Source organism: Macaca thibetana, chromosome 10, assembly GCF_024542745.1.
Source record: "Macaca thibetana thibetana isolate TM-01 chromosome 10, ASM2454274v1, whole genome shotgun sequence".
Classification (NCBI taxonomy): domain Eukaryota; kingdom Metazoa; phylum Chordata; class Mammalia; order Primates; family Cercopithecidae; genus Macaca; species Macaca thibetana.
The window spans coordinates 9,435,031-9,460,256 of NC_065587.1; the positions used below are offsets into that span (position 1 = coordinate 9,435,031).

The 25,226-nt window shown below is 53.3% G+C and overlaps 2 protein-coding genes and 1 long non-coding RNA gene across 4 annotated transcripts in view; 1 reads left to right on the top strand and 2 right to left on the bottom strand.

Annotated features, from left to right (window-relative positions):
- Positions 1–25,226, bottom strand: part of ACO2 (aconitase 2) — a 297,744-nt gene that overhangs the window by 112,081 nt on the left and 160,437 nt on the right. The window lies entirely within an intron of this gene.
- On the top strand, positions 6,201–24,056 carry LOC126963679 (uncharacterized). Its single transcript, XR_007729179.1, has 3 exons — positions 6,201–6,349; positions 22,240–22,333; positions 22,992–24,056. It is a non-coding gene; the product is annotated as an uncharacterized LOC126963679 (long non-coding RNA).
- The window catches only part of TEF (TEF transcription factor, PAR bZIP family member), a 28,194-nt gene continuing 24,058 nt past the window's right edge, over positions 21,091–25,226 (bottom strand). For both annotated transcript variants that reach the window (XM_050806012.1, XM_050806011.1), the window contains exon 4: positions 21,091–24,674. In XM_050806012.1, coding sequence (XP_050661969.1) covers positions 24,459–24,674 — 216 coding nt within the window. In that variant the 3' untranslated portion in view covers positions 21,091–24,458. The remainder of the gene's footprint in view (positions 24,675–25,226) is intronic.

Here is a 25,226-nt window from a genome sequence, read left to right on the forward strand (position 1 = left end):
CAGAGATAGGATCTGGCTTTGTTGCCCAGGCTGGAGTGCAGTGGTGGGATGACCACCCACTGCAGCTTCAACTTCCCAGGCTCAAGTGATCCTTCCACCTCAGCCTTCTGAGTAGCTGGGATTACAGGTATGCACCACCATGCCACCCTAATTTTTGTATTTTTTGTAGAGACAGGGTTTCACCATGTTGCCCAGGCTGGTCTCAAACTCCTGGGTTCAAGGGATCTTGCCACCTTGGTCTCCCAAAGTACTGGGATCACAGGCATGAGCCACCTCCCCTTCCCTTGAGACTGCTCCCCCACCCTTACTTTTCTCCACTCCTCAGCGCCTTCCCGCAGAGTCTCAGCTCATGGCTGTGCAGCTTTGGGTGAATCCCACTCTCTCTATGCAGTTCAGTTTTCTTATCCATAAAGATGGGAGTCAAGGCTGTGTCCAGCTCACCTGGGCACTAGGCTCCCACACAGCTGACTCTCTGTGTAAGGGGGCCTCTCCTCTTGGCTCAGCTGGCATTTTGGGACACGCAGAGCAAACATGCCAAAGGCAGAAAAACAGCATCTCAGCAGCCCAGCTGGCTTGTCCTGAGGAGCATCCTGGGGAGTCTGTCCCCTGGGACTAGGGGTATCTTCTGGAGAGATGGCAGGGCTTGGAGGGGGCACCCCTCCTAACCAGGGCTCAAAGTGAGGCGGGAGGAGCTGAGGCACTGCCCTCAGAGCTGCTTCTATGAGGGCAGCTCTGTCCTGCTCATACCAGGGCTGGGGACAGGCCAAGTTGGCCTGAGGCCCAGAGGGGCAGGGAGGGAGGTCAGCGCCACAGTTGGGGGTGGGCCTGCTTGGCCCTCTCTCTGGACACAATGTCCTGGACTGCTCCACAGCTTGGCTGGCCAACAGGGAACAGTGGCTGGCAGAGGGCACGGGCAGCCAGCCGACTGGAGGCAGGCAGCCCAGCCTGAGCAAAGGGCTTGTTCTTACAACCTGTCCTGCCACCTTGAGCAAGGAGAGGGCCAGCTTTCTGGAGGCAGGGAACCTCAGCAGTCACTCGCTTCCTCTTGCCTCAGTTTCCCCAGATCATGAACAATTGCCATCATTTGAGCTAAGTTCTACAAGAATGCCGAATCTTACAAATGCTGCCTTAGCACCTTGCTGGCTGTGTGACCTTGGCCAGGGCACCATTCTGAAACCCAGATCTTCACTGGGCGTGAATGCATGGGCAGCATTTAGAACAGTAACCCTCACACAGAGAGTGCTTAATGGAGTAAAGTATGCTAGTACTGCCACATTAATAAACAATAACAACATTTATTTATTAAGGGCATCATGTGTGCCCAGAATTTCATCTGTATTGTCCCAAATACTGGCAGCAACTTGGTAGACACGTCTTAACACTCTGACTTTATTTTTATTTATTATTTACTTATTTTGAGACAGGGTCTTGCTCTGTCACCCATGCTAGAGTGCTCACTGCAGCCATGGCTTCCTGGTTTCAAGCGATCCTCCTACCTCAGCCTCCCAAGTAGCTGGGACCACAAGACTGCACCACTACGCCCGGCTGATTTTTAAATTTTTGATAGAGAAGGGGTTTCCCTATGTTGTCCAGGATAGTCTCAAAACTCCTGGGCTCAAGCGATCTGCCTGCCTCAGTCTCCCAAAGTGCTGGGGTTACAGGCATGAGCCACTGTGCCCGGTCAACACTGTGATTTTTTATTTTTATTATTTATTATTATTTTATTTCATTTTATTCATTTATTTTGAGACGGAGTCTTACTGTGTCACCGGCTACAGTGCAGTGGCGTGATCTCGGCTCACTGCAACCTCTGCCTCCCAACTTCAAGCAATTCTCTTGCCTCAGCCTCCTGAGTAGCTGGGACTACAGGCAAACACCACCACGCCTGGCTAACTTTTGTATTTTTAGTAGAAATGGAGTTTCACCATGTTGGCCAGGATGGTCTCGATCTCTTGATCTCGTGATGCACCTGCCTCAGCCTTCCAAAGTGTTTGGATTACAGGTGTGAGGAGCTGTGCCCATTTTTTTTTTTGAGATGGAGTCTCACTCTGTCACCCAGGGTGGAGTGCAACGGCGTGATCTCGGCTCACTGCAACCTCCACCTCCCAGGTTCAAGCGATTCTCGTGCCTCAGCCTCCTTGAACTTCCGACCTCAGGTGATCCGCCCACCTCAGCCTCCCAAAGTGCTGGGATTACAGGCATGAGCTACCACGCCCAGCCTAATTTTTGTATTTTTAGTAAAGATGTGGTTTTACGGGGCCGGGCGTGGTGGCTCAAGCCTGTAATCCCAGCACTTTGGGAGGCCGAGACGGGCGGATCACAAGGTCAGGAGATCGAGACCATCCTGGCTAACACGGTGAAACCCCGTCTCTACTAAAAAATACAAAAACCTAGCCGGGCGAGGTGGCGGGCGCCTGTAGTCCCAGCTACTCAGGAGGCTGAGGCAGGAGAATGGCGTGAACCCGGGAGGCGGAGCTTGCAGTGAGCTGAGATCCGGCCACTGCACTCCAGCCCGGGCGACAAAGCAAGACTCTGTCTCAACAACAAAAAAAAAAAAAAAAAAAAAAAAAAGATGGGGTTTCACCATGTTAGCCAGGCTGGTTTCGAACTCCTGACCTTGGGTGATCCACCCACCTTGACCTCCTAAAGTGCTGGGATTATAGGCATGAGCCACTGCGCCCAACCAACACTGTGATTTTTTTTTTTTGAGTCGGAGTCTCGCTCTGTCACCCAGACTGGAGTGCAGTGGCACGATCTCGGCTCACTGCAAGCTCCGCTTCCCGGGTTCACGCCATTCTCCTGCCTCAGCCTCCTGAGTAGCTGGGACTACAGGCGCCCGCCACCACGCCCAGCTAATTTTTTGCATTTTTAGTAGAGACAGGGTTTCACCATGTTAGCTAGGATGGTCTCCATCTCCTGACCTCATGATCTGCCCACCTTGGCCTCCCAAAGTGCTGGGATTACAGGCAGGAGCCTGGCCCCCAACATTGTGATTTTATAGGTGAGGAAACTGAGCTCCAAGAAGAAAAGTGACAAGTCTAAAGCCAAACCACTGAAACTACAGGGCTGAGTAGCTCCCCAGGTGGGAACCCAGCCTCCCCCATAGGCAGAGGGTAAGAGCCTGTTGCGTAGACCCTGGGGGGTTCCTGAAGGCTGAGGCTGAACCAAGCAGGGGCCAAGGGGTTTCTTGGGACTCAGCAGCGGAATCAGCCATCTGGCCTCCCACAGGATGCTGCTGGCATAGTCCAGGCTCAGATCAACGCACATGAGCCAAGGTGCCCAAGGAGGGCTGAGGGGAGTCGTGACAGGGAAGGATTCATTCATTCATTTGCATTCATTAATTCAGTAAACAAAAAATTGAAGACAATAGTTTGGTGTTGCCACACACAGGCTCTGCAGCCAGACTTGTTTTTGTTTTTTTGGTTTTTTGTTTTGTTTTGTTTTGTTTTTGAGGCGGAGTTTCACTCTTGTTGCCCAGGCTGGAGTGCAATGGCACAATCTCGGCTCACCGCAACCTCCGCCTCCCAGGTTCAAGCGATTCTCCTGCCTCAGCCTCCCTAGTAGCTGGGATTATAGGCATGTGCCACCAGGCCCAGCTAATTTTGTATTTTTAGTAGAGACAGGGTTTCTCCATGTTGGTCAGGCTGGTCTCGAACTCCCGACCTCAGGTGATCCACCCGCCTTGGCCTCCCAAAGTGCTGGGATTACAGGCGTGAGCCACTGCACCCGGCCTCAGACTTTGAACATGGACACTGTCATTGGCCAGTGGAGATAGGGTAATTCCTAGTTTTCCCACTAAAGCCTGAGTCCCCTCAGTTTCCAACAAAGCAGGATGATTGGTCACCCTGCCTGGAAGAGCGACTCCATCTCTTGGTTTCCTCAATTGTCAAAGGCGGGGCTGGTGCTGTGTGGCCTGGACACTAATTCTCCCTTCATATGTTTGCTCAAAGGTAAAATGAGGCCGGGTGCGGTGCCTCACGCCTATAATCCCAGCACTTTGGGAGGCCGAGGCAGGAGGATCACTTGAGGTCAAGAGTTAAAGACCAGCCTGGCCAACATGGCAAAACCTCATGTCTAATAAAAATACAAAAATTAGCCGGGCGTGTTGGTGCATACCTATAGTCCCAGCTACTCAAGAGGCTGAGGCAGGAGAATCGCTTGAACCCAGGAGGTGGAGGTTGCAGTGAACTGAGGTCGCACCACTGCACTCCAGCCTGGGCAACGGAACAAGACTCTGTTCTCAAAAAAAAAAAAAAAAAAAAAAGGTAAAATGAGCATAACGCCAATTTGTGTCCAGGCCAATTTGTGGGAGCAGGGAGAGTGATGTTTCATCTCATGCTGGCAGGGGCCAAGCAGGAGGGAAGGGAAGGAGATATGATATCTACGCCCAAGGAAGAGATGAAGAAACTGAGGTTCCCAGTGTCTGAGGAGCTCAGAGAAGGCCTGGGCAGATACCTTCCTCATCTCACAGCTTGTCCTCCTAGATGCTCAAAACAGGCTCTGGGTGAGCTACCTCAGTAAGACGATGAATGGGACCGCAAGGGACCCTCAGCTGCTTCTAGGGTCTTGTAAGGAGGGTGACAGGGAAGCACCCACTCCCCACCACCACCAGGCCACAGAGCACCAGCCCATCTGCAGCTCCTGAGCCACAGGGCAGGCCTACACCGCGTGTTCCCAGGGCAAAGGCCAAGGTCCACAGGGAGCTGACTGGCCCAGCTGGGCACCACTTAACCAGGCCCAGGTCTGGCACTGTGGCAGGCCTCTGGCAGGGAGGGTTGGATAAGGAGAGTTCACAGCTACCCGGCTAAGTACTCACCGGATGTCGACATGCTGCTGTTCTTCCCCACCACACTAGAAGGAAGGGGCCATTTTAGACAGGTGGGGACACTGAGGCTCGGAGAGGCGAAATCTGCCCAAGGTCACCCAGAGGAAGGTGGAGAAACCAGCACCTACTGAGCGTCACTGCCCGACTTCATAATTTCAGGCACATGGTGGCCCAGGCACAAATGTTGTGGGTGGAGCGGCCACGGAAGGCTTCAGGGCCCCAGAGTCCAGGCCAGGGAGGAAGAACGCCGTACACAGGTGGAAGCCGAGTCCCCCAGGCGGACCTGGGGCACCCCCGCAGTCCGGGCTCCCCTAGGGACCCAAGAATCCTAGCGAGGGCGGTCACAGCCACCCCCTGCGGGCACCACCCGCCGTGCTCTGCTGGAGAAGGGCCTCAGTTTCCCTTTGGGCGCAAAGCTGAACGCGGACGAAGCGAGGCAGGCAACGCGGCGCCGGTGGAGGGCGCAGGGTCCACGAGGAAAGGCGTGAGGGGGGTTACGTAACGGACGGCGCGGGGGCGTCAGCGAGGGTCGGGGAGGGGCAGCGCCGGGGCGCCCGCTACCCGAATAGCGCGCCTGTTCAGTCCTCGTGACGCCAGCGCGGCTCCCTCCGCGCCCGCCGAGCCAGCCGGGACAGGGGGCGGGGAGGACACCTGCCGGGAGCGAGTCTCGGGCTGACTCCCCATGGCCGCGCGGGGTGTGGAGAGGAGCCTGGGGGGGGCCTCTCGCCTCCGGCGCCCGCGGGGTGGGAGGCCCCGACCGCTCTGAGGCCTCTTAAGGTCCACACGCCCTTTGCCCTCCCCTGGGGCCTGGCATCTTAACACCTCCCGCCCTGCCCGGGCCGCAGCTTCGAGACCGCTGAACCCTCCTCCTCCTCCTTGTTTTCCTCCTCGGACTTCACCTCCACCAGGGACTTCCGCCCCGGGGCCCGGCCGCAAGCTTTTCCCCATTGAGCGCGTCTTCTGCCCCCGAGGCCCCGCGGCGGCCCCCCCACCCCCCGACCTCAAGGCTGGGTGTTATTTTTATTGTTATTTTTGAGACGGAGTTTCGCTCTTGTTGCCCAGGCTGGAGAGAAATGGCGCGACCTCGGCTCACCGCAACCTCTGCCTCCCGGATTCAAGCGATTCACCTGCCCCAGCCTCCCGAGTAGCTGGGAATTACAGGCATGCGCCACCACGCCGGCTAATTTTGTATTTTTAATAGAGACAAGGTTTCTCCATGTTGGTCAGGCTGGTCTCGAACTCCTGACTTAAGGTGATCTGCCCACCTCGGCCTCCCAAAGTGCTGGCATTACAGGCGTGAGCCACTGTGCCTGGCCGAGGCTGGGTGTTATTTATGTCCCCCTCTGTGTCTCCGCAGACAGAGCTCGGTGGAGAGATGGCCGCGGCCCAGCTGCACACAGCCGGCGCTCAAGTGCGAGGCCAAGGCAGGAAGACGCCGGCCCAGCCGCCTGCTGCCCAGGACCGAGGAGGCCTCTGGTCCAGGCTGGATTGCCTCACCCTTGGGAAAGCAACAAAGGACAGGAGGTAGCTGCCACCTGAGGTCATGGTCACCCACATCCCACCACACCTCATTTGCTCTCCCTCCTTCCCCAGGTTAGGACATCATCGGGCACTTCCATGTCGCCCCAGGAGGCTCCCCTACAGCAGGGGCATGGCCACGGGGAGGCTGCTGAGCAAAGTTAATTCCGGGGTTCCACACTAGGCCTCTTGGGAATGGGGCCTGGGCCTCTGCATTTGAAATGTGCTCTACCTTCTAAGATTTGAGATGATTTGAGAGCAGGGAGGGTTTTAGGGAAGAGAGCTAGCTGACAGCAGGAGATGGCAGGTGCAGGTGGGGACTGCGGCAGCCTTGATTTGATGGGGCAGGATGGAAAGACAGGGCAGATGAGGATGAACTGGGAGCCTTGGTCAGAGAATGTCCTGATCATGACCTTGGAGCACCACGCCCACCCGTACAGGTATCCTTTACTGCCTGCTAAGGGATATATTGGACCCTGTCCTCCAGCAACCCTGCAAAATGGGCCTTATTGTCCCCATTTTAAAGGCTCAGAGCATGAGGCCGGGCGCAGTGGCTCACAACTGTAATCCCAGCACTCTGGGAGGTCGAGGCAGGCAGATTGCTTTGAGTCCAGGAGTTTGAGACCAGCCTGGCCAACATAGCAAAACCCTGCCTCTACTAAAAATACAAAAAATTAGCCGGGCATGGTGGCACATGCCTGTAGTCCCAGCTACTCGGGAGGCTGAGGCAGGAGAATCACCTGAACCCGGGTGGTGGAGGCTGCAGTGAGCCAAGATTGCACCACTGCACTCCAGCCTGGGCGACAAGAGTGAGACCCTGCCTCAAAATAACAATAATAAATAAAAATCAAGGCTCAGAGAGGGGATGTGACTTGGACAAAGTCCCTGGTGAGGAGGGTACAGAAAAATCAGGACTCAGTTTAATTCCTCCATCCAGGCCCTAGCTAAACACTAGGCATGAAAAGATGAATAAAATACACTTCCTGCCCTAAAAGAGTTGTTGATACAGGAAGAGGAGCAGGCAGCAAACATACCACAATCGCAATCACAATCATGATGGAGGTCTGATGGAGCAGTGAGGGCTCAGAGCTGAATTTTGAAGGATGAAGAGGAGTTACCCCAGAAGATTCGGGAGGGGCATCCCCAGCAGAGGGAACAGCTTGTTCTGCTGCTCAGAGGCCTGAAATAGCAATCGCTGTAGGGATCTGTGAGCTTTTTGGTGAGACTGAGCTTAGAGTGTGTTGGTTTGGTGGGAGATGAGGCTTGATGTGCCCAGAGAGCCTTGGCTGGGCAAGGAGGCTGGACTTTGTCCACAGTGCAAAAAGAGTGTGAACCCTGTGGAGGAGGGGTGAGGAGTAGGAGGGACCTGAAGGAGGCCAGAAGAGCAGAGGCACAGGGCTCCCTCCCGCCCCATCCCTGTATCTCCATGGCAACCCCTCTTCCCCCACCCTGACTCTACCTCAGCTGTGGACCTGCTTCTCTGTCAGCAGCTAAGCTGGGGACTGTCGGAAGAGACCAGACCCCATTCTAGCTGGGCATGATGTGCTTGCTGTGTGGCCTGGAGCAAGCCACTTTGTCCCCTTGGGTCTTGGTTTTCTTTTCGGTAAAATGGGGGCAGCACTAATCCCTGTCCAGTCCCTCCACGTGGTGAGTGAGGCGCAGAGGCAATGATCAGGTGGGAGGGGCTTGTCTGCCTCACAGCCCCTGTCGGCACCTTGCTAGGCATTGGCTCAATTGGTGCATCCCTCAACCCTCATCCGGTCAAGCCTTCTCCCCAGTGGTCCTCCCGACCATGCCCACCAGACTTCAGGAGAGGCCGGCACTGCTGGCTGGAGTCCTGAAGCTGCCAATTTTCTGAAAGCGGAGGCTCAGGCAAGTCACAGCCTCTCTGGGCCTCAGTTTTCACAGATGCAATATGGAATGTTCCCAAGTGTCTAGTGGGGAGAGGGCCCTGGCAGCCCCTCTGCTCCAGGACAACCCAGGCCTGGTCTCTCTAAACACAAAGGGGGCCAGGCACGGTGGCTCACGCCTGTAATCCCAGCATTTTGGGAGGCCGAGACTTGCAGATCAGTTGAGGCCAGGAGTTTGAGATCAGCCTGGCCAACACAGCGAAACCCCATTTCTACTGAAAATACAAAAATTTAGCCAGGCGTGGTGGCGCACACCTGTAATCCCAGCTACTCAGAGGCTGAGGCAAGAGAATGGCTTGAACCCAGGAGGCAGAGGTTGCAGTGAGCCTGGACAACAGGGCAAGACTTTGTCACACACACACACACACACACACTCCCAGAAACAGAACAGGCAGATCAGGACCCTCTCTGCCCTACCCCCTGTTATGTCCCCTCTGCCACTCCCAGCCCCTGCCAGGGACATCCTGTGCTCCAGTGATGTCACCAGGCCTACAGGATTTATTTTTAAACTCCCAGGCCTTGGCCAGCTCCCTACCCGTCAGCCATCCTACCCCATCTCACCCTACCTGCCCTGCTTCCCACATCCCAGCTGAGCCCCCGGCTGGTCCTTGAAAGCTTCTCCACACACACTCTGTTGCCCAACCTGCAGCCCTCAGGCTTCTGAGAGGTTGTGGGGAGCCAGGTCACTGGCCAACTGATCTTGGCCATTGGATTTGGACCTGCAGAAGTAAACAGATGGGCCCCTGGAGGTGGACCCCAGCTGCCTTGTGTCCCCAAGGGGGAGTCTGAAGCCCAGGTGGCAGGAGGGCGAGAATCATCAGATAGGCTGTGCGAACACTTGGAGCCCCTGTCTGGGCCTTGGAGTTGTCACCAAAGTTTGCTTTGAATTCATTTTTTAAAAGCAGCTTTTTGTCTGGAAGCTTCAAGTCTGTCTTGATGATATGCAATACAGACGACTGCAGAGATAGACTGGGTGCTGGGGTAGCTCCCAGCAGTACCCTGGCCCTCACCCACACCCTGGGCAGGGTGTGTGTCCATCACAGATGTTACACACTTGCCCTCTAGAGTGACTTTAGACTAATGATCTGTCCCCATCTTCAGCTTAGAAATTTATGCTGATGAAACACCCATTTTATGTGTTTCATATGTTGGCCTTCTGGATAAGATTATGGGTGAAAATGATATTCTACTTCAAAAAACCATTTGAAAATGGCAGCCTTGACGCTTCTATCCTCATAGCTGCCCTGGGAAGCTGGGCAAAGATCAGAGGACCAGAATCCTCTTTTCTTTTTTTTTTTTTTTTTTGAGACGGAGTTGTGCTTTTGTTGCCCAGGCTGGAGTGCAATGGCACGATCTCGGCTCACTGCAACCTCCACCTCCCAGTTCAAGTGATTCTCCTGCCTCAGCCTCCCAAGTAGCTTGGATTAGCCACTATGCCCGGCTAATTTTTGTATTTTTAGTAGATAGAGGGTTTCACCATGTTGGCCAGGCTGGTCTCGAACTCCTGACCTCAGGTGATCTGCCTGACTCGGCTTCCAAAAGTGCTGAGATTACAGGCGTGAGCCACCACTTCCAGCCCTGAATCCTTTTTTTTTTTTTTTTCTTCAGACTGTGTCTAACTCTGTTGCCCAGGCTGGAATGCAGTGTCACAATCTCAGCTCACTGCAAGCTCCGCTTCCTGAGTTCACGCCACTATTCTCCTGCCTCAGCCTCCTGAGTAGCTGGGACTACAGGCTCCCACCACCACACCTAGCTTATTTTTTGTATTTTTAGTAGAGACGGGGTTTCACCATGTAGCCAGGATGGTCTCGATCTCCTGACCTCGTGATCCGCCCACCTTGGTCTCCCAAAGTGCTGGGATTACAGGCATGAGCCACGGCGCCTGACCCTGCACTGCACTCCGGATTGGGCGATAGAGTGAGACTCTGTCCCAAAAAACAAAACAAAACAAAACAAAAAAATGGGAAACTGAGGCTCAAGGAGGAGAAGTGACCCAGGCAGTGGCAGTGGCTAGAATCCAGGGTGTGTCTATCCTCCAGCCCCATGAGAGGTGAGATTGACTTACGTTGCCCAGCCCAGCCCAGCCAGCCAGAGTTGGCAGTCCTCTTTTATTTTATTTTATTTTTTTTGAGACGGAATCTCGCTCTGTTGCCCAGGTTGGAGTGCAGTGACACAATCTCAGCTCAGCCCACTGCAACATCCACCTCCCAAGTCCAAGCAATTCTCGTACCTCAGCCTCCTGAGTAGCTGGGACTACAGGTGCCCGCCACCACACCTGGCTAATTTTTTGTGTTTTAGCAGAGAAGAGATTTCACTATGTTGTCCAGCGTGGTCTCGAACTCCTGAGCTCAGGTGATAATTCGCATGCCTCAGCCTCCCAAAGTGCTAGGATTACGAGCATGAGCCACCGTGCCCGGCTAGAATTTCCATTTCTTGATAGTTCAGTGCAATGCAACACGGAGAACAAAAGCACAGACTCTGGACCCAGATAGATCTCAGTTTGAGTCTGCCTGTAACATTTCTTAGCTGTGTCATCTTGGGCTACTCACTTCACCTCTCTGTGCCCCAGTTTTCTCACCTGTAAAATGGGATTTATGATAAGATGTAACTCACAAAGAGTTGTGGGAAAGACTTTGAAAAAAATGCTTGAAAAGCACTTAGCAGACTGGGCGTGGTGGCTCACGCTTGTAATCCCTGTGCTTTGGGAGGCTGAGGCAGGTGGATCACAAGGTCAGGAGTTCAAGACCAGCTTGGCCAATGTGGTGAAACCCTGTCTCTACTAAAAATAAAAATAAAAAAGTCTGCTACCACCACCACCACTACCACTACTCTTATCTCCCCAGGGAACATAGTGACCCTTGAGTCAAAAGAACAAGAGCCAGGTTTGTTACTCAAGGGCAGGAGCCAAGAAAGAAAGTGCCTAGGCCTGCTTACTATGCCCACACTCTAGCTGTGTCAGCAGAAAGTTCACCAGAGCTGGGTTCAAATCCTGCTTATTGGGTGATCTCAACCAAGTCACTTAATTGCTTTGAACCTCAGTTTTCTTATCTGTAAAATGGGTATAAAGATACTGTAAAGGGCTGTTGTGAGGATGAAATGAATGTGTATAGAAAGCATCTGCTGTGCCGGGCGCGGTGGCTCAAGCCTGTAATCCCAGCACTTTGGGAGGCCGAGACGGGCGGATCACGAGGCCAGGAGATCGAGAGACGATCCCGGCTAACACGGTGAAACCCCGTCTCTACTAAAAAATACAAAAAAACTAGCCGGGCGAGGTGGCGGGCGCCTGTAGTCCCAGCTACTCGGGAGGCTGAGGCAGGAGAACGGCGTAAACCCGGGAGGCGGAGCTTGCAGTGAGCTGAGATCCGGCCACTGCACTCCAGCCTGGGTGACAGAGCAAGACTCCGTCTCAAAAAAAAAAAAAAAAAAAAAAAAAAAAAAAAAAAGAAAGCATCTGCTGTGATGGCCGGGCGCGGAGGCTCCAGCCTGTAATCTCAGCACTTTGGGAGGCCGAGACGGGCGGATCACGAGGTCAGGAGATCGAGACCATCCTGGCTAACACGGTGAAACCCCGTCTCTACTAAAAAATACAAAAAACTAGCCAGGCGACGTGGCAGGTGCCTGTAGTCCCAGCTACTCGGGAGGCTAAGGCAGGAGAATGGTGTAAACCCGGGAGGCAGAGCTTGCAGTGAGCTGAGATCGCACCACTGCACTCCAGCCTGGGCGGCAGAGCAAGACTCTGTGTCAAAAAAAAAAAAAAAAAAAAAAAAAAAGCATCTGCTGTCCTGGCACAGTAGCTCATGCCTGTAATCCCAGCACTTTGGGAGGCTGAGGTGGGAGGATTGCTTGAGCCCAGGAGTTTGAGACCAGCCTGGGCAACATAGGGAGACCCTCATCTCAATTGAAAACTATATATCTATATCTATATCTATATCTATATCTATATCTATATCTATATCTATAGATAGATATAGATATAGTGAAACCCTGTCTCTACTAAAAATTAAAAAAAAAAAGTCTGCTACCACCACCACCACTACCACTACTCTTATCTCCCCAGGGAACATAGTGACCCTTGAGTCAAAAGAACAAGAGCCAGGTATAGATAGATATAGATAGATATAGATATAGATATAGATATAGATATATTTAGCCAGGCGTGGTGGCTCACACCTGTAAATCCCAGTGCTTTGGGAGGCAGAGGAAGGTGGGTTGCTTTATGTCAGGAGTTCACGACCAGCCTGGCCAACATGATGAAACCCTGTCTCTATTAAAAATACAAAAATTAGCCGGGGGTGATGGCGTGCACCTGTAATCCCAGCTATTGAGGAGGCTGAGGGAGGAGAATCACTTGAACCTGGGAGGCAGAGGTTGCAATGAGCTGAGAGCTGAGATTGTGCCACTGCACTCCAGCCTGGACAACAGAGCAAGACTCTGTCTCAAAAAATAATAACAATTAAAAAAACTGACTCACAGTAAGTGCTCAATAATTACATGACCAGGCGTGGTGGCTCACACCTGTTATCCCAGCACTTTGGGAGGCTGAGGCGGGCAGATCACTTGAGGTCAGGAGTTCGAGACCAGCCTGGCCGACATGGTAAAACCCCATCTCCACTAAAAATACAAAAAGTAGCTGGGTGTGGTGGCATGCACCTGTAATCCCAGGTACTTGAGAGGCTAAGGCAGGAGAATCACTTGAACCCAGGAGGCAGAGGTTGCAGGGAGCCAAGATCACACCACTGCACTCCAGCCTGGGTAACAGAATGAAACACTCTCAAAAAATAAATTAATGAATTAATTAATCACATATCTCTAGCAGGAAAAGAACCAGGCTGACTCTGTATGGGGAAGAGGGGAGGCTGGAGATTGGGCCCCTCCAGCTTAATCCCTGGAACCCCTTCCGCTAAGGAAGTCCACAGCCTCCTTGACTACTCTGGCAGGAGTGAGAATAATGCTGTACGCTTCAGGGAAGCAGGGATCTAAATCCAAATGTATGTAAATCTCATGCAAATCAGGAAGCACTGGGTCCTTCCAGGGGAGAGATGGAGAGAGAAAATCCAGTTACCAGGGACTGGGGATGGGGATAGGGGGACTGGAACAGAAGCAGGTTGCCCCAGAGCCTTCACAGGGCACTGCCTCAGATGCCAACTGAGAAGCTGCCCCAGGCCCTGTGGGCCCCTCCTGGCATGGATATGAAACCTCCTGGTGCCCTGGGATTCCTCGGTCCTCCTCGGTCAAGTTGAGAGGGTCCTTGGTGAGAATACACACAGACCCATTTGTGCACACATACTCTAACCCTGCTAGACACAGTTGGACACACACACATATACCCAGGAACAGTCACAGACACACATAGACACAATTGTACACACACTCAGACACAGGCACTCGGGCAACTCAGGCTCTGGGCCTCAGGGCAGGGGAGGCCCCGGAGATCTTGCCCCACTTGAAAAGGCAGTGCTGAGGCCCCAGGGGCCCCTCGTTTCCTGTCCACCCGCCTTTTCCGCAACCCACACACACGGTACCTGGACACCACCCCCACTCGAGGAGGCCCCTGAAAAAGCTCCTTCCTTGGCCTCATCCTGATACGGCAGACCTGCTCCGTGCACCCCGTGGGGTTCCAGTTCTTGCCCACATTTATTCTTTATTTTTATTTACTTTTTTTTTTTTTTGAGACGGAGTCTGGCTCTGTTGCCTGGGCTGGAGTGCAGCGGCCGGATCTCAGCTCACTGCAAGCTCCGCCTCCCGGGTTTACGCCATTCTCCTGCCTCAGCCTCCCGAGTAGCTGGGACTACAGGCGCCGCCACCTCGCCCGGCTAGTTTTTTGTGTTTTTTAGTAGAGACGGGGTTTCACCGTGTTAGCCAGGATGGTCTCGATCTCCTGACCTCATGATCCGCCCATCTCAGCCTCCCAAAGTGCTGGGATTACAGGCTTGAGCCACCGCGCCCGGCCTTTATTTACTTTTTAAAAAAATTTAACATTTATTTATTTTTTTATTTACCAAGACAGAGTCTCACTCTGTCGCCTAGTATGGAGTGCAGTGGTATAATCTCAGCTCACTGTGAGCTCCACCTCCCGGGTTCATGCCAGTCTCCTGCCTCAGCCTCCTGAGTAGCTGGGACTACAGGCGCTATTTTTTATTTATTTATTTATTTATTTATTATTTAGTAGAGACGGGGTTTCACTGTGTTCGCCAGGATGGTCTCGATCTCCTGACCTCGTGATCTGCCTGCCTCAGCCTCCCAAAGTGCTGGGATTACAGGCGTGAGCCACCATGCTTGGACCACTTTTTTAATTTTTATTTTTGAGCCAGAGTCTCACTCTGTTGCCCAGGCTGAAGTGCAGTGGCACAATTTCGGCTCACTGCAGCCTCTGCCTCCCGGGCTCCGGTGATTCTCCTGCCTCAGCCTCCCGAGTAGCTGGGACTACAGGTGCTTGCCACCACACCTGGCTAATTTTTTTAATTGTTTTTTTTTGTTTTGTTTTGTTTTGTTTTGTTTTTGAGATGGAGTCTCACTCTGTCGCCCAGGCTGGAGTGCAGTGGTATGATCTTGGCTCACTGAAACCTCCGCCTCCCAGGTTTAAGCAATTCTCTGCCTCCCAAGTAGATGGAATTACAGGTGTGTGCCACCACGCCTGCCTAATTTTTGCATTTTTAGTAGAGATGTGGTTTCACCATCTTGACCAGGCTAGTCTTGAACTCCTAACCTTGTGATCCACCTGCCTCAGCCTCCCAAAGTGCTGGGATTACAGGCATGAACCACCACGCCTGGCCCTAATTTTTTTGCATTTTTAGGAGAGATGAGGTTTCACCATATTGGCCAGGATGGTCTCGAATTCCTGAGCTCAGGTGATCCGCTCACCTTGGCCTCCGAAAGTGCCACTGTGCCCAGTCTATTCTCTCTTTTTGACAGATGGGGAAACTGAGGCTCAGAGCCAGGCTTGTCAAAGGCATATGGAGGACTGGGGGTGGTGGGATACAAATTCAGGCAGCAGATAGACTCCAAGTCCGATGCCTCTGCAGAAACCCTCATCCCAGATTACTGGCTCTGGCCAAGCTACCGTCCCCACCCAACTCCCTGGACATCACCTCCCTCCCCAGAAAGAGCCTAGAAGCACAGGCTCTGGGCGGCAGCCAGCCCTCCCTTCCTCCCAGGCTTCTGTGCACGCCCTTGGACCACGTACACCAGTGGCCATTGGAGGGCAGGAGGGGCGGTGGCCGAGTCAGCTGGTGCCCACAGCACTGCCTGGCACGGAGGGCCCTGGAGGCTTTGCTGAGAGGACAGATCTGGAGGCTGGACCCGAGGTCACCACCCAGGGCGTGTCTGCAGCGCCACCTGGTGGTGATACAGCACCCCTGCCACACCCGACTCGTGTTGTCATCCTCTCCACAGCCGGGTCAGCAGATATATTTGGGGACTAGCCACTGCGTGCTGTGCATGGGCAGGCCAGGTACTGAGAACCCAGCGAGGCTGAGGAGATGTGGGGGCGTGCACTCCAGGCAGAAGGAACAGCAAGTGCAATGGCTCTGAGACAGGAAGGAGTTGGGGAGACCCAGGAGGAGCAAATGGGTTAAAGAACTAGACTTGAGTGCCAAGGGTAGAGAGGAAGAAAGGCAAGGCTCAGTGGCTCACCTCTGTAATCTCAGCACTTTGGGAGGCCAAGGTAAGAGGATCACTTGAGGCCAAGAGTTTGAGGCCAGCCTGGGCAATATAGTAAGACCCTGTCTCTACAGGAAATAATTTTTTTTTTTTTTTTTTTGAGATAGAGTTTTGCTCTTGTCACCCAGGCTGGAGTGCAATGGCGTGATCTCGGCTCATTGCAACTTCCGCCTCCTGGGATCCAGTGATTCTTCAGTCTCAGACTCCCCAGTAGCTGGGATTACAGGTGCCCGCCACCACGCCCAGCTAATTTTTGTATTTTTGTAGGGACAGGGTTTCACCATGTTGGCAAGGCTGGTTTCGAACTCCTGACCTCAGATGATCTGCCTGCCTTAGCCTCCCAAAGTGCTGGGATTACAGGCATGAGCCACTGCGCCCAGCCCCATTTTGTGCTGGTGTGACAGAATACTTGAGACTGGACAATTTGTAAGAAAAGAGATTTATTTCTTATAACTGAGGAAGCTGGGAAGCCCAAGATCGAGGGCTGCATCTGGTGAGGGCTCTCTTGCTGTGTCATAACGTGGCAGAAGGCATCCCATGGTGAGAGGGAGCGAGAGCTTGAATTTGCAGCTTCAAGCTCTTTTTTTTAAAGATGGAGGTTCAATCTTCTCGGCCAGGCTAAAGTGCAATGGCCTGATCTTGGCTCACCACAACCTCTGCCTCAGCCTCCCAAGTAGCTCCCAAGCGATTCTCCTGCCTCAGTCTCCCAAGTAGCTGGGGTTACAGACGTGCACCACCATGTCCAGCTAATTTTTATCTTCTTAGTAGAGACGGGCTTTCTCCATGTTGGTCAGGCTAGTCTCGAACTCCCAACCTCAGGTGATCCCCCCCGCCTTAGCCTCCCAAAGTGCTGGGATTACAGGCATGAGCCCCCGCACCTGGCCACCTCAAGCTCTTTTATATCCATTCGTGAGGGTGGAGGCCTTATGACCTAAACACCTTCCATTAAGCCCCACCTCCCAACACTATTGCATTGGGGATTAAGTTTCCAACACATATATTCTGGGGAGACATTCAAACCATAGCACCGTCCTGTGTGCTGTACGCTGGGAAGACGTAAGAACAGTGAGGAATGGTGCACCTGGCCTTGTGCCTTAAGAGGGAGGGCCAGCTGGAGGCAACAGACTGAGGCCCTTGTCCTGTCCCCTTTACCTCTGATCCTTGACCCTTGTGCCATCCCCTCTACCTCCCTGCAGTCTGGACTTCCTGGAGTCAGCCTGGAATCCAGACCTGAGTGGACGCCCTCTGCTCTGTTTGGAGAAACCTGCGGGACAGCTAGGCAGTGGCTTGCTGTGTGCCCTGATGACAGAGCCTCAGCTTAAAATAAAAGCCTCCTGCTCAGCTCTTACTTAATCCTGAGGGGACTGGGCATCAGGACGCATGGTTGGGAGGATTTGCTGAAGTGAGAGGCTGCTGAGAGCTCCCGGAGGGCTGGCTGGGGGGCTGGGACACCCATCTTAAAGTCTGTTTCTGATTTCCTTTGCTGCTCACCCCTATCTCTGGCTGGCAGCTTGCCCGGATTAGCTGCTGACGTCAGGAGCCTCCAGCTGGGCCAGCCTGGCATAGCCACGGGGCAGTGTGTGAAGGGCTGTCTGGGAATAGGGTGCAGTCAAGGAAGGGGCATATGTCCAGCTTTGGAATTTGTCCTCGAGGGAGCTGGGGTGGGGGGAAGGAAAAGGGTTGAGATGTGCTGTCACGCACGCACATGTGACCTGTGTAGCGCATCCTCATTGGACAGAGAGAGAAACAGCTCAGGGAAATGGATAAGCTGTCCAAGGCCACAGAGCTGGTCTAACCCTGGCTGCACCCCACACCAGCTGGTAGACATGCCCCGATAGGCAGCAGCTGCTGGGACTGGAGGTGATGGTCTCTGTGTAGGTCTGTACCTTCCTATCGCCATAATGGCAGCTGCCGAGTGGTGAGTGTTCGCCCTGCTCCAGATATCTTCGTGGGACAACTGTCTTATGAAGCTGGTGTTTTTTTTGTTTGTTTGTTTGTTTGTTTGTTTGTTTTTGAGATGGAGTCTCGCTCTGTCGCCCAGGCTGGAGTGCAGTGGCGCAATCTCGGCTCACTGCAAGCTCCGACTCCCGGGTTCACGCCATTCTCCAGCCTCAGCCTCCCGAGTAGCTGGGACTACAGGCGCCCGCCACTGCGCCCGGCTAATTTTTTCTATTTTTAGTAGAGACGGGGTTTCACCATGGTCTCGATCTCCTGACCTTGTGATCCGCCTGCCTCGGCCTCCCAAAGTGCTGGGATTACAGGCGTGAGCCACCGCGCCCGGCCTTTTTTTTTTTTTTTTTTTTGAGACGGAGTTTCGCTCTTGCTGCCCAGGCTGGAGTGCAATGGCACGATCTTGGCTCGCCTCAACCTCTGCCTCCTGAGTTCAAGTAATTCTCCTGCCCCTGCCTCCTGAGTAGCTGGGTCACCATGTGTCACCATGCCTGGCTAATTTTGTATTTTTAGTAGAGACAGGGTTTCTCCATGTTGGTCAGGCTGGTCTCGAACTCCTGACCTCGTGATCCACCTGCCTCGGCCTCCCAAAGTGCTAGGATTGCAGGTGTGAGCCACTGCCCGGCCGCTGGTGTTCCATTCTACAAGTGAGAAACTGGAAGCCCAGAGAAGGGAAGTGACTTGCCTACGATCATACCCCAAATTGGTGATGGAGGCAGGGTTTGATCCTAGGACCGTTGGAGTCTAAAGCCAGTGCTCTGCCATGCATACAGAGATTTCACAGCTTTGACATGTTTCAAGCCCATGCCCCTGTGCCTGCCATGGCTGCACAGATCTCCGCTTTGAGTGAGCGCATTTGCATGCAGAGTAGAAAATACAGAGGAGGCCAGGTGCGGTGGCTCACACCTGTAATCCCAGCACTTTGGGAGGCCGAGGCAGGTGGATCACTTGAGGTCAGAAATTCAAGACCACCCTGGCCAACCTGGTGAAACCCCATCTCTACTGAAAATACAAAACATAGCCAGGCATGGTGGCACACACCTGTAATCCTAGCTACTGGGGAGGCTGAGGGAGGAGAATTGCTTGAACTGGAAAAGTGGAGGTGGCAGTGAGCCAAGATCGTGCCACTGCACTCCAGCCTGGGTAACAGAGCAAGACACTGTCTCAAAAAAAAAAAAAAAAAAGAAAGAAAGAAAGAAAAAAAGAAAACGCATGGGGTTAGAACAGGTCATCCCTGGAGAGAAACAGAGCTCAGGTTGACCAATCCTAAGAAGGGACATCCTTAGGCCCCATTGGGTCACATGCTCACCCCTAGACCAATCAACTGTGCCCAGGGCTAGGCTTAGATGGACCACAGGGATGGATATGGGGTGAGCAAGCGCTTGGGTAAAGCCTTTGCCTAAAAATTTGACCTTGGGGCCAAAGGTTTTGCTTTTTCACCTGGCTTCTTGGAGCCCTATTCTCAACCTCAGGGACAAGAGGCCGAGGTGTCGAGAGTTCCATCCTCCTGGATCCTTCCTCCTGGATCCTCTCCAAGCTTTCTCTGTGCCCTCTTTGGCCATCTGGCTGGGCTGTTTCTGCAGTGGGTAGTGAGGTGTGTGATCAGGATCAGAAGCTACCCGCAGGCCTCTTGGCTCTACCCCAACTTGTATGTGAACCTTGGGGACAAGTCACAGCCATTCACTCTCCTGGTCTCCTCTTAAATGCCACCAGAGAGGCCTTCCCTAACCTCTCCAGTACGGTTAGTCTCTCTCCCAGCTCCCCAGTCTTGTCAGCCACACCCTTTACCTTGGCCCGCCATCCTCCACGTTTTTCCATCTGTTTTGTCTTCCCTAGCAGACTGTGAGGGCAGGAGGCAGAGGTGATACAAAATAGACATTTAAGAAATATTTGCAGGCTGGGCACGGTAGCTCAGGCCTGTAATCCCAGCACTTTAGGAGGTCGAGGTGGGTGGATTGCCGGAACTCAGGAGTTCCAGACCAGCCTGGCCAACATGGTGAAACCCTGTCTCTACTGAAAATAAAAAAAAATTAGCCAGGCATAATGGCATGCGCCTGTAGTCCCAACTACTTGGGAGGCTGAGGTGGAGAACCGCTTCAACCTGGGAGGCAGAGGTGCAGTGAGCCGAGGTCGCGCCACTGCACTCCAGCCTGGTGACAGAGAGACTCTGTCTTTAAAAAAAAAAAAAAAGAAAAAAAGAATATTTTATAGCCAAAGAACAGGAGAAAAGGAAAACCCTTGGAGTCCCACTAAAAGGATCCAACTCTTCAGTCTTCTTGTTTTGTTTTTTTTGAGACAGAGTGTCACACTATCGCCCAGGCTGGAGTGCAGTGGTGCAGTCTCGGCTCATTGCATCCTCCACCTCCCAGGTTCAAGCAATTCTCCAGCTTCTGCCTCCCAAGTGGCTGGGATTACAGGCCTGCACCACCATGCCCAGCTAATTTTTATATTTTTAGTAGAGACAGGGATTCACCATGTTGGCCGGGCTGGACTCAAACTCCTGACCTCAAGTGATCTGCCTTCCTTGGCCTCCCATAGTGCTTGGATTACTGGTGTGAACTACTGTGCCTGCCTTTCTTTTTTTTTGAGACAGTCTCGCTCTGTTGCCCAGGCTGGAGTGCAGTGGCATGGTCTCGGCTCACTGCAACCTCTGCATCCCGGGTTCAAGTGATTCTCCTGCCTCAGCCTCCTGAGTAACTGGGATTACAGGTGTCTGCCACCATGCCTGGCTAATTTTTTTGTATTTTTAGTAGAGATGGGGTTTCACCATATTGGCCAGGCTGGTCTTGAACTCTTGACCTTGTGGTTCGCCCGCCTTGGCCTCCCAAAGTGCTGGGATTACAGGCATGAGCCACTGCGCCTGGCCCTTTCTTTTCTTTACAGAGCTGCCATCACGCATTCTCTATTTGAGAACACTTGTCATAAGCAGCTCCCTGTCTGCCTTCTAGTTGTTTAGCACTTTTATCTGTTCCAACTACTTTTGGTCTGGTATCTGTCCCTCCTCAATATAAGCAGGGCAAGAATCACTTCCATCTGATAGATGAGGAAACTGAGGCAGAGTGGTTGGGGTCAGATGCTAAGAGTGTCTGGACTATGATGAAAGGGGTGTCTGGGGTGGATTCTAATGAGATAGTTTTCCAGCTTGACTCTACAGCTCCTAGGCCAACAGTCAAGAGAGGAAACTCGAGATTGGGGGTGCGGGGAAGGACAGAAAAGACAGTCCCAACATTCTCATTTCAAAATATTTAATTTTGTCTGAAAAGGATACATTCCCGGCTTCCCTCCCACCACATCACTCCGGCCCACCAGCAGTGACACACTCACACGCACACACGCACATAAGGCCAATGGGCTACGGTCTGCTTCTGCCCTCTCTGGCTGGGAAGAAGGGATTTTTCTCTTGCCTCCTTCCCCCAACAAAGGTAAAGAAGAGAGGGGCCCGCTGGAATGCCAGCTCCCAGGGAAGGACACAGAGCCCCACACACTCTATCACATCACATGCACTTAGAAAAATAAAACCAAGTGGTGTTCTGGCATCCCCAACACCGTAAGAGAGCAATATCCACCTGGAAGTCATCTTTGCCATTTTCTAGAAAAATTTATTGCACTTAATTAGCAGATGTTAAAGGAGCTCTGGGGTAGAGCTTTGCCATGAAAACCAGATGCTCCTCGGCCCTTTGCGTTCCAAGGAGCACGGCTCCCGGGGCCCAGGTAGAGGGCTGCCCAGCTTCAGAGGGGTTTTCCCCCACTGGCTTGCATGCCTGCTGCCCTGCCTCAGGCCAGAGGACCGCAGGAGCGGCCTGCACAGCCCCTCTCAGCAGGGTTACATGTACCCAGACTTAAGGTTCACTGCTAAGTGCCCCCTCCAACCTCAGAAGCCAGACAGGCAAACCTCTTCCTTTGACCAAGGGTAAGAGTTACCCAAGTCCTCCACAAAGTTGCCGTAAACCTTGAAAACTCTCCCTCTCTCTAAATGCACATGTTCCTCCATCACATGAGACATTTATAATATGAATATTCCTGCAAAGTTCCAGCTCATTCATGATTTGTCTGTTCTGAGGTTGCGCTGAGGGTGCCACAAAGCTTTAGACAGGATGCTTAGGAATTAGATGGTACTTCCAAGCCCATCGGAACCCACGGAAAGCCAAGGTAAAGTCAGCTTCTCTAGCCTCCAATGATTTACAGATGTCAAAGATCCAAGCACAGGAGCCTCAGTGTCCAGCGGTCGGCCTCCAAGAAGCAGAAGGCCCAGGAGGGAGCCAAGAGACTCCCATTCCCTCGAGAGAAACTGAGCAGGCACCAACCCTCTCCTGCAAGCACGGATTTTTAGGACAGGAGAGGAGACAGCCTTACCTGAGCACTTCTTTTCCCCCACAGGTCAGCCTCTGTGGACATCCTCCATCTTGTCCCCACCAGGCTCCTGACTCAGAGGGGCATTTCGAAAAGAGTCCAGCAGCCGTACTCTTTCCAAGTAAGCACTTTGGGAAAGAACCCGATACCCACTGCCTGGGGGAAAGAAGGGAGGGCACCAAACAGGCAGAGGGCGGGATAAAGAGGAGAGACATCGAGCCACCATCCCAGCCACTGGGCTCGGAACATGGACACCAGAGATTTAGTGTCCATCCTTAAAAAAATAAAACTGCAAAAACACAAACCATATACTTTCCGGCAAAGAAAATGAAGAGCTTTTAAGCTCGAGGCTCTTCCACTAATAACAAAATGAGAACCGCCCTCTTGGTGATCCACCAGGCCAGAGGGAGCGTGCCCGGGAGGGAGAGCTGCCCGGGGCAGGACACTGACATGCTGGATGCGCCTGCCCTGTGTGGTTACAATAGAGTGAAAGTGTGTACATGGTTTTTAGAGAACCACAAAGTAAAAGTCAGGGGCCTGGCGAGAGGAGTGACCTCCCTTGGCCTCAGAGCCCCTTGTCAAGTCCCCCGGAGAGGTGGGTGTGAGGTCCCCGAAGGGCCGTGGCATTCCCCTGGGGTGAGGTCCACGCCTTGGTCTTAACACCTGTTATGAAAAGTCTTTAGAAGTCGGGGCCCGGGACTCTGAACCACCACGGTAAATAAAGCCAGTGTTACGGAGGGCAAAGCATGCCCATCGCCTCTGTCTCCTCTTCACCACAGGCTGCCCACCCTGAGCAAATAAACACACCCATCTCAGGGGTGCCCCAGTGACCCAAATGAGCAGAGGCTTCCATGAATTTCCTCGGTGAATCTTCTGAGCACAGCAAAAGGGCAAGTCCAGCCACACAAGAGAAAGGAGTCGTTGTGAGGCAGGGGAGGCCACAGCTGTGAGAAGCCACAGCATGGCCAGCCTCACGAGTGGCCCCCGTCTCCTGAGACTAAGACTGAGGGGACCCTAGGCCTGTGTAAACATCCTAACAGCCTGCTATCCTGTAAAAGTGGCACTGTGACCTTGGTGACTCTAGACTAGGTGTCTTGCCCTGCTGACACCCTCCAAGCAGCTCGCATGGGAGGGATCCTGAAGCAAGAATTGCGAGGCCCTCGATGCCCCCAGGGAGAGTGCACTCTAGCCCAGGCCACACTGGTGAGCAGAGCAAGAAAAAAAGGGAGCTTCTCAAGAAACACACCACAGTTCTCGTGCCCATGGTGGAAGGGGGCTATGGAGGCATTTTCTAAACACCACTAGGAAGGTGAATCCTGGGGTCCAGGAAGTTAAAGCCTCCTAGATAAGAGGGGTTTTCCTTTTAAATCTATGGTCCAAGACTGGACACTGGGTGGAAAGAAACAGCAGGCCCAGAGGCCTGGTGCAGTGGGACAAACAAGCTTCAGAAGGTGGCCTCTGAGTAGCCTGGAAAGGAAATGAAAAGGCCTCCCTCGGCCCTGGCACTCAGGGCTCAGAGAGCAGTCATCCTGGGAGTCTCTCCTCCACAGCCAATGAAATGCAGAGAGCCAATGGCCTCAGAGCCATAAGGGAAAAGGGGCGCAGGAGCTGAGAAAGGCTGGGTGCACTTCTGCTGCAGGCGCCAGCCTCAAGCCCCATCCCAGGCTGTGCAGAGACCCCACTCCTGCAGCCTGCCACCCATGCAACACTGACGGAGGAGTTGGTGTGTCCTTCTGCCTCCAAGGAAGATGGGAACAGATATTACTCAGACTGTCTGGGGAGGATGAGGTGCGTGACAGACACACCTTGAGTGGAAATGCACCCTGCTACCTGAGAAGACATAGGGTGACAATGATCACAACTCATTCTGCAGAGATAGCCCTCGGCAGCCCAGGCTGGAGACTGAGAGAGAGTCCAGGGACCCTGAGTGCCTGGGAAAGAGAGGTGTGTACTCCAGAGGTCCCCTTCCGATTCAACTGGGACATCCAAGAATAGAAACTAAGGCCGAGTCACCCGTCTATGCATTCTCTTGCATTCCCCACCAGTGAGGAGACTGGCCCCCCAGGGACGTCGCCACGTGCGCGGGCCGTGGTATAATGAAGCTGAGACGTGGCCGCTCCTGCAGCAGGTGCGCCGCCATGCGCCCACGACGAGTCATAAGTCTCCACGCGTGTGAGGGGTTTCAGGGAGCCCCCAGGCAGAGGTCTGAGGTGCAGGCAGTGCCCTGCCCGGGCGGGGGGCACGGGTTACAAGGGCCCGTATTTGGTCTCATACTTGGACACGATGGTCTTGCACTTGCCCACTTCCTTGCGTAGCTCGGCCACCTCCGTCCGCAGGGCTGTGTTCTCCTTCTCCAGGAAGGCCGCCCGGATGGTGATCTGATTCTCTTTCAGGCGCCGGGCATCCCGCGACCGTTTAGCTGCCACGTTGTTCTTCTTGCGTCTTGTCCAGTACTTTTCATCCTGTGTGGAAGTGCCCTCTGTGAGTCTCTTGTCTTTCCCCACGAAAGAACCCAATTTTTCCACTCCCACCACCTGGATCCCCCTAACTCATCTGGTGTGGCCACAACTAAAGCGGGGATACCAGGGAGGGAGCAGCACAAACCAGGGCACATCGAGGGGACTGCCCTTTCCTCGGGGGCAGGATGAGAAACAAAAGTTATTTGGTAGGTTACATGGTGAAGAGAAGGAGACCCATCTCCTGGAGGCCTGGTACCTGCTGCTCCAGCACAAAGCACTGCACTATCCACACCCTTGCCTCACTTAGGCATTTTGGTTGTGGGTAAGGGCCTAGTTCCCCGAGTTGAGATCTTGGCTCTCCAAGATTACTAGCAGTGAAACTGCAAGTACTTTAACCCCTCAATATCACAGGTCCCTTATCTTTACAATGAGAAATAATAGGCTAGGCATGGTGGCTCACTCCTGTAATCCCAGCACTTTGGGAGGCCGAGGCAGGTGGATCACTTGAGGTTGGGAGTTCAAGACCAGCCTGGTCAATATGATGAAGCCCCATCT